Source organism: Gadus macrocephalus, chromosome 23 (assembly GCF_031168955.1).
Source record: "Gadus macrocephalus chromosome 23, ASM3116895v1".
Classification (NCBI taxonomy): Eukaryota; Metazoa; Chordata; class Actinopteri; order Gadiformes; family Gadidae; genus Gadus; species Gadus macrocephalus.
In genome coordinates this window covers 6,230,648-6,245,829 of record NC_082404.1, presented here as the reverse complement: position 1 = coordinate 6,245,829, position 15,182 = coordinate 6,230,648, and the positions used below count along the sequence as shown (strand labels likewise).

Here is a 15,182-nt window from a genome sequence, read left to right as displayed (position 1 = left end):
GAGATGAGATGAGATGTGTCACATTCAGAAGGAGATTCAGCTTCTCAGAAGAATTGCCGCTTATCAATTAATCGATCATCGATCGATAAGATGAAACAACTATCGATTAATGAATTACTCGATAATTTGCATCCCTAATACATATATATATAATAAGAGAAAGAGAGAGAGAGAGAGAGAGAGAGAGAGAGAGAGAGAGAGAGAGAGAGAGAGAGAGAGAGAGAGAAAAACACACAGACAGTCGGTTAAGCTTCCTAACATAAATATTTATCGACAGACCGAGCTGATTACATTAGCTTCTCTATTATGAGAGGCTTCTAATCCGACAAGCCTGAGCTGAAGGTCTCTTAAGACCCACTCAAATTCTCCATTTTGGCTTCAGAAACATTCACTTCCTTGCCAAAATCGTCATTTGAATGAAGGAATCCTGCTGGGATTGTGAATAGAAGGCGTTTGCATTGCCCCCTGGGGGCAGGACCCAATACCCGCGCTATCAAAGAGATTCTCTCATGTCAGCAGATGTCACATTATGAATTGCCGAGGGTTTATCAACCAGCTAAAAATTCAAATTTGACTTCCCGCAGTTGATGGCTTTTTAATACGTCCCTTCATCAGCCAAGCCAAGCGTACTACACAGGATATTTCCTGGCAACGAGAACGCCTACCAAGATGTTCCCGTTACATGCCTGTCGCAAAGAAGAAACATTATCTTTTGATCTGCTTGGGTGGTGTCTTCTTGAAGATGAAGAATGTTGAATGCTGTATGAAGTGTGACTAAAGAGTAAAAGAAAAAAAAAAAACTGGTTGAACAATTTGAAAGGACGGATTGGAGAAGGCCAAATCAAAACAGTTTAACAAGCTAAAGAAAACAGAAAAACTAATTTCCATTTCCAACTCATTAATTTCAAACTATCCCTATATATAGAGCTAGTCAAGCTAACCACAGAAAGAAGGGAAATTGCCGATACGAAGCTATCTAAAGGAACATAATGTCTTCATCTGAATATTCAGAGGCTGCACGAGACTTCCGTTATCTCGGTCTCTGCCTTAATGTTCTGGAAGGCTCTCAAAAACACAGAAAGCACTGGAAGCCTGCTGCAAAAACACATAATCTATCTTTCTTTCTGTCACTGGTAATAGATTAAAGAATCTTGTTTGCTATTTTTGTCAAAAGTTTGTCCTATAGTCCTCATTTTTAAGCCTCTTTCTTTGGCTCTCTCATCTAGTGTTGTTTGGTTTTGTCCCGGCTTCACCCTCCATTCCCCAATGAAGGTTGTTGTTGTGATTTGTTGTTCTATATATGGTTTATTTCCAATAGAGGTGAAAATGTTGTTTTAGTTTTTTACAACATATTTCCTCAAGATTTTTGGAAAATATATTGTAATTCCACTTTTTTAATGCTGTGAATAAACAGAATGAGAAGATCTTAACATGACCAACCATTGGTGGGACTGTGGCCTTTGCTCAGAAGGAATTAAAACCATAAAATATGAAATGGTAAAAAGGTGAATTATTACAATAACATCTGATTTGCTCTCTCTAGACCTCAGGAGAATGCCGGTATCTCCAGTAAGTTCAAAGGCACCACACCGCCCATGGGACTGGCAGATCTTTGATTTGACCTGGATTACATATTGATTGCCAGTAATAACAACGATTTCTTGGTCATTTCTGGAATAAGTAGGGTCAATCCTCAACTAATGAACTTTGCACAGATCTGTACATCTGCTGAATTTTAATCTACACAGAATTACCATTTCCTTTTAGAGGTTATACTATATGTCCATCTGTTTAGTTTTTGTTAATAATTTCAATTCAGATTTGTATACATTGCTCTTATTGACACAAGTAGCATTACCTGAGGCAGCGTGAAAGGATACATTTTACAATAAAGTCAGTAGTTGAAGCAAGGCTTATTCTTTCCACAGCAAATCAATAAAATCAAGAACACTCATCTGTGGTATAATTGAATGTGTGAATGAGGTTCACTGGTACAATCATAGACATCTTATAGGGATGGGCAACTTTCATGATAAAGAGGGCCACATTTTTCATCATAACCATCGGAGGGTCACATGACTGCACACTTCAACTAAACGTGAGCTGAGAGAAGCTACACAATTTTGAATTTGGTAGATATGATTTCCTGTATTCTGGTGCATTTTGGGGATGGCCACTACCTAAAAAATCATCCAGAATCATAACCTATGTACAGTATGTTAATTGAACAAACATACATTAATTTCATGTTTTCCATGCTCAAACAGCCACATGAATGGTCAGTATTTTTATCAGTGCAAAGGGCTCACATACATCATCATTCAATGAAGTCAAAAAACAAAAACAGTGGCCCAACATTAAGTGCAACAACTCAATGAACTCAAACCCAACAAGCAGTTGTAGTAGTTGTAGTGGCGACTTAAGTGGATATCTTTAATGACTGATATCGCTTCTAAGCAAACTAGACGCATGGGTTTGCCTTCGAATTCTATGAATTCTTCTCATCTTTCTTGACCGAGTTTTCTGTAACTCGATAAATTATTATTATTCTTTTTTTTATTCATTTTTTATTATGTGCGGGCCTGACTGAGTGAGGATGCGGGCCGCACTGAGTGAGGATGCGGGCCGCATGCGGCCCGCGGGCCGCCAGTTGCCCATCCCTGAACGGAGCATTGGCTGCTGGGACGCGAGAAATACGGCCGCCATCTTGGAGTGGTCAACCGGGAGCAGCAACAGCAGCAGAAACAGGATGCCGGGCTGTTGTTCAGCGTATTCCTGCTCAAATCGGCGGACAATCCATAATAGGAATCGGGGGATTACTTTTTACAAGCAAGATTTAACATTACAGTAACCTACTATTGGTATAATTAGTATTGAATAATAAAACACGCCAAACCATGTGGCCTTTATCATAGCTACACGTATGACAAAAAACCGCATGAAAATCGGTGGTCTTCAGTGAGGTATGAATGATTAATTAAATGCGCTGACAGTTTATTGCTCCAGCCAAACGGATTACACTGAGTGGAGCGGATGACCACTCCAAGATGGCGGCCCCGCGTCTCGTCAGCGCCAGTAGGCGCTAGCATTCGATGCTCTGTCTATCATAAGATGTCTATGGGTACAATGACCTCTGAAGTGCTTTTGTTCAGGAGTCAAGTTGTCATTGGACATCAAAGGCTTAGGCTTCCTGAGAATGCTTCTGACAGGCATGAGGGCTCTTTTTTTCTATGCTATTCCTATAACGTCATTAGTTATGATTACGGGGAAAAGGTCTATGATGTAATTATTTCTCCAGAAATGGCAGGTCTGTGTGAATTAATTGATCTACTCAACATGGTCTCCCTGAAAGCCATTTGTGATTGTCAGGGGCATCCTAATAGTTCAAAATGCGTGGCATCACAAACCACGGGAGAATGTACTGACATTTTGCAATATGGGAAAGTAATAAAAAAAAAAATGGGAATGGAAATCAAGGTTGCTCTGCAACCTTACAAGCACGTCGTTTCGTGCTTGTACGGCATCCTGACTGAGGACACAATATTAAATGCCTTTCACGTATTTAGAATTGACGTTAAAAATCATACTGACCATCCGACAACATCAAGGGAATCGCCTTTGGTTTTTTAACTGCTGAAGGTAGGACACGACGTGAAGACTTCCTCAATGGTCAACTATATTCAGCGTTTGGGATTTAGGCTACAGGAGGTAAAGCGTCTTCCATTCCGCCACGGTGATAAAGTGACAGATTATTTCTGTTCAAAGCAAAAACAGAAATAAACATCAAAAAGAATACACGAACACCAATAGTCTAAAAGTAGCCTTACTGCGCAAATCCTGTCAACTTTTTGGTCGCATCGAGATTATTGTGCAATTCTACTGACATCTAGTGGAAGGTATAATAGTCTACCAAGAAGTTCCCAGTTTCTAATCAGAACAAATATCACATTTCAATACCATCCCTATAATCCCTGTTCATGCAACCTCTCATAAGTCAAATACATAGGCCTACACCTGACATAATTATTTTAATGCTTGAGTTATGCTAAAAAGGTTTTAAAAAGTCAACAAAACAGGCCTGTGTTAATGTTGAGGATGATTGTACAAATACAGAATCTAGACTTGACCCTTCAGTTGATGGTTATCAATAGGGAATTATCAGTTTAGAAACAAATATATTCCTACTACACTGCAACATCTATCTATTTATGTTATATGCATTATGTTGATTTATTTTAGTTATATGGAAGACAAATGTATTCGTAGACTTTTAATTGGAAGCCTTTATTGGCTAATGACCGCAGCAGCTAACCTCTCAAGCTAACCTTGAGATCGGGTGGCGGCAGAAAGGCACACTCATTATAATTAGTTATCTCTCTCGGAATAATTTCCGTTGAAGATGAAGATGAATCTAAACTTTAAATCACAATGATTGAAAATCCAATTATTCTGTTTTTTTATTAAACCTCATTCGCTTTTGAACTTCATCAAAATAAATTGAGAATTACAATTATTAATGGGTTCATATATTCTACACCTTATACAGAAATTAGCTGATTTCAGTTGTCCTTCAGCCAAATAGCAATCTAAGCATGTTGGCACTTCAACATAGTTACTAAACTACCCAAGTCATAAACAGGAAGTAACAGCACATTTGAACAATCACAACGCTGAGGACCTTTGGGAACCATAAACCAATACCAATGATGGATGGATTAGCCTCCCGGTTGCTTCAGTCCACTTGTTTGGATGGTAGACTGATCTATCCAGGACACATCTAGATGGACCCTCCACTTTTAATGGCTAATCGCAGTCACACCTGGTGGTAAAATAGGGCCCCTTCAAGTGTTTTGCTGCAGTGCACCTAAACATCTTCATGGCTGGATAATTAAGTAATAAATGGTCTACATTGTCACCTTTTGATAAATGATTTGCTTATTACAATCACACTGAAACCAACTCTAATGCCATTCTAAAATAGAGATTTAAAAAATATATTTTTTCTTGAGCAATTCAGGGAGAGGAACAACTGTGTATCAAAAGTAAAGAAATACAACTTTGAAAATACGACAAATGGCCCAGTATTCATCATTTGCAAGCTTTACTTTGATGTCATAGCTCAAGAAAAGTAATGTTCCTGCTCCGGACCTGCCTACCTCGCCCTGATGCCCTTAAAGTCGCCTTTGAGTAGCTTTCCCTGGGCCTTGAAAGCAACGACCAGCCCTCACTCGCCCTAACTAGCTCTAATTTGATAAGCGTGTGCCCTTTTGTGAGTGACGGTGGACCACCAGCTGGGCCAACGAGGGGCAGGCCGTCGCCCCGGCTTGTCGAGCTACGACAGCGCGGCCATGTTGCGCAGGTGGATCTCGTTAAGCACGACATCACCGTTGTAGCTGTCCGATATACCACTGTCTGAGCCTAGAGCGAGCGAGAGCAAGAGAGCGAGAGAGAGAGAGAGAGAGAGAGAGAGAGAGAGAGAGAGAGAGAGAGAGAGAGAGAGACAGAGACAGAGACAGAGACAGAGACAGAGACAGAGACAGAGACAGAGAGAAGAGACAGAGAGAAGAGAGCGAGAGCGAGAGAGACAAAGAGAGTTAGAGACAAAGAGAGGTCAACTCACTGGGAACTATTTTATATTTGTAAATGATAGTTTTACCGAAGCTATTTGTCATCTCGCTGCTGAGGGAGGAGCTTCGAGATGCCGGGCTCAGGGCTACGTTTGTTATCACGGCAATGGACTGCTTCTTTGGATTCTGGGTGGCCGTTCGACTCCATTCTACCAGTAAACAGGGCACGTGGTTTGAGTGTATATCAATGTAAAACATATGCGTACACATATATTATGATGAGTGAATTACTATTATTTTTATACAATTCACGTCAATAGAACTGAACAGGGAGGGGCCAACCTGAGTTTTCAGCCAATCGCAGGCGCCCACAGCACAGGTAGGTTCTCCACTGTCTACGAACGTTCTCCTTGACGGCACAGTGGAATAAGAAGATGAAGAAACCTAAAAAGGAAGATAAGTTGAATATGGAGAAGCGGTATAGAAAGGGCAGGTAGAGCTATGATAGGATAAGCTAGAGAATGATAAGCTAGGTAACAAATGCTAGCACCTCACCTTGCAGAGAGTTGAATATGGAGGAGAGGTAGAGGAAATGCAGGTGAGTCTAGGCTAAGCTAGGCTAACTAGCATCTCACCTTGCAGAGAGTTGAATATGGAGGAGAGGTAGAGGAAATGCAGGTGAGCCTAGGCTAAGCTAGGCTAACTAGCATCTCACCTTGCAGAGAGTTGAATATGGAAAAGAGGTAGAGGAAAGGCAGGTGAGCCTTGGCTAAGCTAGGCTAACTAGCATCTCACCTTGCAGAGAGTTGAATATGGAGAACAGGTAGAGGAAAGGCAGGTGGGGCTATGCTAAGCTAGGCTAACTAGCATCTCACCTTGCAGAGAGTTGAATATGGAGAACAGGTAGAGGAAAGGCAGGTGGGGCTATGCTAAGCTAGGCTAACAAGCATCTCACCTTGCAGAGAGTTGAATATGGAGTAGAGGTAGAGGAAAGGCAGGTGAGCCTTTGCTAAGCTAGGCTAACTAGCATCTCACCTTGCAGAGAGTTGAAGATGGAGAAGAGGTATATGAAGGGCAGGTGCAGCGGCCCCCAGGCGAACAGAGCGAAGCCCCAGGTGAGGCCCAGCAGGAGGATGAGGCCGGCCACGCTGCGCAGGTCTGTCACCAGGCTCCGCCGGGGGCACTGGTGGTGGGGGTTCTGCCGCTTGATGCGGGCCAGCTGGGCGAGCACCACGGTGAACACCACCAGGCACAGGAGGAAGACGACCAGGAAGTACGCCACCACCCCGATGTAGAACGCAATGTTGTTCCGCAACCAGCAGCTAGAGGGTGCATTGATTGAGACACTCTTGATGTTATTTAATCTTTTATATATATAAGTAAATTATATATCAATTAATGCCTGATTTAATTTTCTATATTTATTTGAGGTAATTTTGAGACCATTTGATTATGGTGTTCCACGTTATCTGTTGAACCATGGAGAAAAATTCAAGCGAAGAAGCGAAAACGAACTTCACAGCTTCACCTACAAGTCATCGGTAGTGCCGTCAGAATATTTTCCGTAGGTGATCAGGCCGTAGTTGTCTTTGTCCACCGATATGATGACCACCACCACCGTCATAGGAATACCTGCAAACAGAAAGATGGTGGCTTTTCTTTACCATTAAATGTTTTATAGATGCTCCCTAAACGTTTCTTACAGATAAACGTCATTATGAGAAGGAAAGGGGTTGGGGCATTATGGATGTTTGAACCAGGATATCCACAACACCCCAACCACTGGATTATCCAGCCTCCTTCTTTAATTATATTTATGAATGAGTACAGGAGCACCCGACTATTTTCTAAAGGAAGGTACTGATTGATACACCTCTGGGGCAACATGAACACATGGAGGTGTTAAAGGTAGTGGTTGGGGGGACTCACCCCAGCCCATGAGGGAGAACCTGAGCATGTATCTGCTAAGGTACGGGGTGAACACCCGCACGATGCTCAGGTACATGTGCAGGGCCTCAAGCCCCGCCCACGTGAAGGACGTCAACAGGAAGTAGTGCAGGAAGAAGGCGGTGCTTATGCACAGCCCGGGGGCGGGGTAGAGCGCTAGCCAGCCGTCCAATAGGAAGACGAGGTTGAGGAGGAGGAGGGACAGACAGAGCTGCACCAGGATCTTAGAGGGGATGTCGCGGAGTAACTTCCTGTGATAGAAGAAGGGTTATACAATGAACACAAAAAAATGAAAGCACTAATATTATTATTCATTATGACATATTGCATTGGACTTAAAATACACCACAGCTTTTTGATATCACTTAGCTTTCTTGTGAAATATATTAATAAATATATATATATAATTCCTTTAAGGGACTGAGCCGCCTGAAAGAAACATTGACTTTAATTAAAGTCTACACTAATCGAGCAAGCATCGAATCAGTTATTAATAGCTTTCATTTTGGGCAATATTTAATCAAATGGAACCGAATGATTGTATCAAAGAAATAAACGTCTCCATAACTATGAGAGATAGAGATGACTTAGCGTGGTGTAGCGCGCTGGGAGTCGTACCGGAAGCACATGTAGGTGAGCAGGGTGATGGAGAGAAAGACTGCAGAGACCCCACAGCCGATGTAGGTGATGAAGGTGAGGATCGCCCCATGCTGACGGTCAGACACACCTCGTCTGGACAGGTCCTGCACACACACACACACACACACACGCACACACACGTATTAATACACTAACACATATTTGATTATATTTATTCAGAAGATGCTCTTGCCAAAAGCAACTTACAGTAAGTGCATTCAATGATGAAGATATAACCGGAAGAGTGCAAAATCATTACATTACATACAAAATCACAAAATAATCACAAAACATACAAAGTGAAAACAGGCAATGCAACTGCTTTGATGTGCTACAATATCTACGAGGTGGATGGGTGAACACACACACACGCACACCCACACCCACACCCACACACACAAACACACACACACACAAACACAAACACTTGCATACAAACACACTGACCAGTAGGACAGCGAAGGATGTGAGGTGGTTGCAGCTGCAGGTTGTTTTTCCGTCTGTGACGTTGAGGACGGAGCACCCTTCAGGGCTCCACCCCCCTCGGCCACCTAGACACCGGAATCAAGCGCACCCAGACGTAATGTTCATAGCCATCACCTCGACACGGGGGACTGAGATGATCACACGCTGTTCATATCAGTCACCCAGACATCACACACTAATGCAAACACTAAACACTAAACTCACACACACACACACACACACACACACACACACACACACACACACACACACACACACACACACACACACACACACACACAGTTCAATACCTGTCATCCAAACATCAAAATGAAAAACACACAAACACATATACACACTGAACATCATACCTCTCACACGAACATCAAACGCTTACTGTTGAAGTCCGACTGAAGTCCAAAAATACACATTGAGGGAGACTGTTACACATACACCCACACTCACACACACACACACACAGCCAGTCCCCCACACACACACTACTCATACCTGTCAATTAACATGAAAAGCTTACCGTTCAGCCTGAAGTCCCAGAACACGCATTGAGGCAGAGCGTTAGCCTGCAGACAGACAGGAAAGGACTAACATCAGAAAACAACCTATTCACTACACTATCCTGCCTCCACTTCCTGACCAAAAGGCAGGATACATTTTGTTTTCAAGAAAAAACGCATTCATTAAATGATACCAACCCCTTTTCCTCTGACCGACTTCTCAGTTGAGACATCCTGTTTACCTGTGTGCTGTGAGGGCTACAGATGCTGAACTGGATGTTCTCTCTGAGGTTACTGATGGACAGGTTGGTGACGCTGGAGCCCAGCACCGGGCTGACCAGGGTTCCGTTCCCCAGCGCGACGTCCTGGAGCACACACATAAAGACATGGTGGCACCCGCTCCGTGTGTGAGAGAACCTTTTCATTGTTGCTTTTTGCAAAATTTGCGATTCAAAGTAGGGTTCATATTTTTAGCGCAACTCAAGAGAATTTACATATTCATATTGTTTTAACAGAAAAGAAGTCTCAAGTCTATTTGGGACGAGAAAATTAGACTCCATTAGCAGTAGTTGCAGTTAAAGTACAGCAACAGCTATAGCTACATCATTTTTGAGATTTTACTGGATGGTGTACCTGGAATAGTTTGAGGGGAGTGTAGCAGTAACTGGAATAGTTTAGGGATGGTGTACCTGGAATAGTGTAGGGGTGGTGCACCTGGATTTTTATGGGTACTGCAACCTGGAATAGATTAGGGCTAGGGTGCACCTGGAAGAGTTCGGGGGTGGTGTACCTGGAATAGCTTGGGGGTGGTGTACCTGGAATAGCTTGGGGGTGGTGTACCTGGAATAGCTTGGGGGTGGTGTACCTGGAATAGCTTGGGGGTGGTGTACCTGGAATAGCTTGGGGGTGGTGTACCTGGAATAGCTTGGGGGTGGTGTACCTGGAATAGCTTGGGGGTGGGGAGGTGTACCTGGAATAGTGTGGGGTTGGGGAGGTGTACCTGGAATAGCTTGGGGTTGGGGAGGTGTACCTGGAATAGCTTGGGGGTGGTGTAGAAGGTGAACTGCACCCTGGTGGCCAGGGCCCTCTCCGCGGGGGTCAGGGATTCCAGGAGGGAGGAGGGGAGGTACACAGAAGCCAGGTCGACCTCCGACCTCTGGGGAAGGGACCTGTCTGCAGTGCTCACCTGGGGGGAAAAGGTTACACATCTATGAACACACACACACGTATTCCAACACACACATCGGAAAATAAATGGTTAATGATTTAGCTGTGTGATGGAGGAGGTTTAAACCTGCACTATGTGCGCTACGTTTTCCATTAGCAGTCTGCAGTTGCATTTAAAGTACAGCTACAGCTATAGCTATTCATTTTTGAGATTTTACCGCAGTGAAGTTTGGGTGTCAAAAATGGACCAGAATAAGAGACAAATGCCTTGGATCGATTGGCTCTCTTTACTCTTGAGAAACGTTCTAGTTCATATCCATATTATATATATATATATATATTCATATACTTTTGAATGGAATGCAGAGCTGCATTAGAGGAGTTCCATAGTGCAGGTTTAAGATGAGATGGGACAAGGTGTACTTCACTAATCCCAGACAGGACGTGCAGGGTTACCTGAAGGTGAGCAGGGTCGGTGAGGGAGAGGGAGGTCTCGGGGAACCGTGACCCGTCAAGGGGCCGCACAGCCAGAGCCAGGGAGCTGGCCGACAGCACCAGTGTCTCTGCCCCCACCTCCAGCTTCAGAGCCAGCTGGTCCACCGAATGGATTAGCCTGCAGGGGGGCGGGGCGGGGGGGGGGGGGGCTGGGTCAGTAGGTCTGTGTGTGTGTGTGTGTGTTAGTAGGTCTGTGTGTGTGTCTGTGCGTGCATGCTTACGTTGGTGCATGCATGCATGTGCGTGCGTGCGTGCGTGCGTGTGTGTGTGTGCGAGTGCGTGTTTGAACAGATACATATTACGGTGTATACCTGTTAGTGGAGGAGGAAATGGCCAGGTGGTGTCCCTCCATCAGGTTACTGATGGCACGCACGGCGATGCGCCCCACCACTAGGGGGACACTGGCTCCGTCCAGCAGCCTCTCTAGCCTCCCCACCAACTCCTCCACCTGCACCACCACGCCACAAACACAACATCGCCATCCGGTGCACTGCCATACAAATACTGTACACTACAACGCTGTCTGATACGATAAAACGACGAAATGACTGTATTATACAGTACTATATAACTGTACAATATAATACCATCGTGTTCAATACAATACAAGGAGGGTACAACAATCTACAGGGCAATGCAACTGCATGTGATAGAAAATGTGGGACACAATATGTTGTGACACGACGGGATTCGATGCAAAACATGAGCCTCGCGTGGGGGGGGCAACGCCGCCTGTGAACGGGTGTATGAATGGGTGAATGTAAGCCATAAAGACAGACCGGCACGCCGATAGATACTAATTGTCGATAATAACTAACCCCTGTCTGACCTTAGTCTAGAACACACCGTTGAAAAAGGAAGAAACACATGAAGATGGATGGCATGCTCAACTGCTTCGATCAGCCTCTGTTTTCGTAATGCTACGGTGTAAATGCTATTTCCTGACCTGGGAGGAGTTGAGTTTGGAGACTTTCTGCGACTGAATCTCCAGCTCCTTTGCTTCCTCCTCTTGACCCCTGGTGTGTTCAGACGTCTCCGTGGCCCCAAGCGATATATTACCTGAGTAATACAACAAATATCGGCAAAAAAGGACAAATAATGATGTGAGAAATACACTTCTTTTTACACTTGGCCACATGGTACCCTGATGCAAACAATGAACATATCTACTTACATTGACCTTATAGGTTTAATAATACTTTAATAATCCTTAAAACATAGTTGTTTTAGCCTATACTCACCAGTGGTGGAAGCAGACATGTTGCTTTGGTTGGTGACGGTGGTGTCTAATGGTAACGACTCTGTCACCGTTGCTACAGTATGATTGGTCGGTATTGCCGTCTCTGGAGTGTGTATGCTTTGGTTTTTGCTGTGCTGATCGGATCCTGTCATGGATGAGGTTGTGGTCGCTAAAGGGGATTGTACTGGCGGTATGGTGCTGGTGGTGATGGTGTCAATGCTGACAACGGATGTGGTGCTGGGGTTTGGCGGGTTTGCGGAGGTCTGGGTCATTGTGACACCGAAGGTCATGTTAACAGTTCTGTTTGTGTTTGTTTCAGTCCAGTTGTACGTTTGTGGGTCACGTGCGGCCGTTGTAGTCGGATCGGTTGATGGCGTTTCCCTATCGGTCGCCATGACAACGCTTCCCGTCGTTGTTTCGTTCGGTAATATTGACGTGCTATGATTCGCTGTCCTGCCGTCGAGGGAAGTAGGCCTAGTTGTCGCATCAACCGTGGTCGCATTGCTTGGCAAAGACGACTCCAAGCTGTGCAGGGTATGATTGTCCGTAGCAACGATGGTTACCATAGCAACCGGTACAGTACCGTTGCCAGGGATCCCCGTTGTGTTAATGCCGGTCGGCAACACCGTCGTGTTCCAGAGAGTTTGGGTTGCTTTTTTTCTCATAGTCGCTGGAAGAGTGTGATTGCCGACGGTTGAAAAGGACTGGGGAGGGGCTGTTGTGTTGAGCCCGACAGGAGCCAACGTTGTTGCATCGTATCGGATAGTGGGGACCCGACTGACGCTAGGAGTCTCTGTCGTACTGTGTGGCGTCGCAGCGTCGGGGACCACCGCGGTGTTCTGGAACGTTGTACCGTCCTTAAGGGCTGTTGTGGTGTCAGGAGCGGTCGTCGTGACGACGGTCGCCGTGCGTCCCGTCGTCTGCGCTGTATTTGGAGTTGCTGTTTGAGACGCGTTGTGGGACTGCACCTGGTCCGGACTCGCGGTGGTGCGGAGGCTCGTGAAACTTGAGCTCTCTGGGAGCGATGTGTTTTGTTCTGGGGTCTGATCTGTGAGGGCACTTTGGATCACCTCAGTGTTAACAGATTGTGTTGTGTTGTTTAAAGTCTCAGTCACCGGTGGGGTTGTAAAACTCAAACCAAGTGATGAATTACTACTTAGACTCTGGTTCAGTGGGACTGTTGGTATTGGTGTACTCTGGAGAGATGTATGCTGGGTATTTGCGGTACTAATAGTTTCTGGTGTGGTTGTAACTATGGGTCCAACTGTTGTGGTATTCGTATCTGAAAGTATTTCATACTTCAGAGGAGGAGCCCTTAACTCGGGGAATCCAGTGAAGTTTGTATCACGGAGGAAGGAGGGCAGCAGCATGCTCTGATTGGTCATAGGAGGCATTAGAGGCGGGATGGGACAGCTCTCAGTCAAAATCAGAGCTTGTGTCCTGGAACGGTCACTGTCAACAGGGAGAAACAGAAGTTCACATGTTGTCATACATTTTATGTTACTGTGAATAAAATGTACGACTTTCACCCCAAACAAAAATAAAAGGTCAGAAAATGAACTCCAAATTACCATTATTTGAATGATAGAGAAATAGAGAATTGCTGTTCTCTATTTGTTTTGTGTTCTTAATTAAGATACAAAAATCAATAATCTGTCATTCCTGGATTTTCCTGTGATTCTATGCTGAAATAATGAAACTATACTCCCGCTTTACTCCAAGTATAGAGGGGTTCATGGGGCTGAAAGTGTGTGACGAAAGAAAAGCTGAATTCTTCTCAGGTTTTTAATCACGTGACCCAGTGATTAAAAAGATGGGTCAAACATCCCTAAAAACCAATCCCTATACTAGGGATTGTTGCCCCCAAGTCAATAGGGGACAACAATGCCCCCTACTGACTCAGATAAATGACATATTTCCTAGGAAACAACTTCACACCCATGTGCACAATTCTGCATCAGTCACATGAACTCTGTGAATGAACATCACATTTTTACACCATAGCCCTGGTTTTATGGTAAATACTTCATGCTGAAGGATGCGTTTTCAACCAAATATCCAATGACTGTGTGTGTGTGTGTGTGTGTGTGTGTGTGTGTGTGTGTGTGTGTGTGTGTGTGTGTGTGTGTGTGTGTGTGTGTGTGTGTGTGTGTGTGTGTGTGTGGGGGGGGGGGGGGGGGGGTCTCATCATCATGCCTCAGATATAAGTCACTGCTTGCCACATGCAGTATATTTTACCTGGCACTACATCACCATAGTTGTGACTACAGCAACAGTATTATTGTGTCTCAGTGTATCAGCCTATCTGACCACCACTAAACACTAGCTCTGAGTAATGGTTCCACAGCACTCACCAGACAGGGGGCTGTTCTCTGCAGGGGTCCCGACCCCCCATCCACACCTGGCTGGACCCCAGCAGAACCCTGGCAGACAGCCCGGGAGACCCACACCGCACTGGGGACAGAGAGAGAGAGAGAGAGAGAGAGAGAGAGAGAGAGAGAGAGAGAGAGAGAGAGAGAGAGAGAGAAATAATGTACTACATTACATGTATATATATATACCATTGCACACAATGTATATTTGTGGTACATTTATATTTACATTTGTTGTCATTTTCCCCTTTTATACATCTCTTTTGTATTGTTGTATTGTGAATCCATTGTCATTTTTGTTGTTGAGGACATTATTGAAAACCCATACACATATTGATTAAGAAGTATGGTTATTTCAGCTAGAAAAAAATATTGATAAAAATAATTAATGCAGCAGGACAAAGTTCCCTGTTGGGTATTGTAAAGGCATGAGTGTTGCTGCGTCTGTCGGTTTGGTTCTTAATGCTCCTATTGGTTAACGACAGACTCAGCTCATTGGTTCATAGGTCAGAGACCTCGGGGGAGGTGGGATTAGAACTCACAGCTGCAGAGGTCTCTCTCAGGCAGAGCAACACGGATAGAGCCAGGTTCCAGTGGAGAGCTGGATAACGCAAACAAACACACGGAGATGCAGACACACAAACACCCACACAGACATACACGCAGAAGCACACACGACAACCCACAAACACAAAAAATATAAATTTGTATGAGCATTCACTCACACAAATTAAACACAAGGCAATCATATAAGTGCACACACGCGCACACACAC

The 15,182-nt window shown here is 44.5% G+C and overlaps 1 protein-coding gene across 1 annotated transcript; it reads right to left on the bottom strand.

The window, feature by feature from the left end:
- Window positions 1–4,439: 4,439 nt before the first annotated feature.
- adgrg2a (adhesion G protein-coupled receptor G2a) lies at window positions 4,440–13,482 on the bottom strand. Its single transcript, XM_060045680.1, has 15 exons — window positions 12,037–13,482; window positions 11,742–11,854; window positions 11,107–11,243; window positions 10,757–10,913; window positions 10,164–10,319; window positions 9,376–9,498; window positions 9,154–9,199; window positions 8,601–8,704; window positions 8,133–8,257; window positions 7,497–7,765; window positions 7,100–7,199; window positions 6,603–6,889; window positions 5,910–6,011; window positions 5,657–5,776; window positions 4,440–5,418 (listed from the first exon to the last, which is right to left on the bottom strand). The coding sequence occupies exons 1-15, from the start codon at window positions 13,427–13,429 to the stop codon at window positions 5,333–5,335; spliced, it is 3,318 nt and encodes a 1,105-aa protein (XP_059901663.1). The 5' UTR covers window positions 13,430–13,482; the 3' UTR covers window positions 4,440–5,332.
- Window positions 13,483–15,182: the final 1,700 nt, after the last annotated feature.

Coding starts and splice junctions, on each gene's coding strand:
- adgrg2a (XM_060045680.1), bottom strand. CDS start 13,429: ATGCCTCCTATGACCAATCAGAGCATGCTGCTGCCCTCCTTCCTCCGT. Junction 11,855..12,036: donor CATGTCTGCTTCCACCACTG/GTGAGTATAGGC, acceptor TGTATTACTCAG/GTAATATATCGCTTGGGGCC. Junction 10,320..10,756: donor CCGACCCTGCTCACCTTCAG/GTAACCCTGCAC, acceptor TTTTCCCCCCAG/GTGAGCACTGCAGACAGGTC.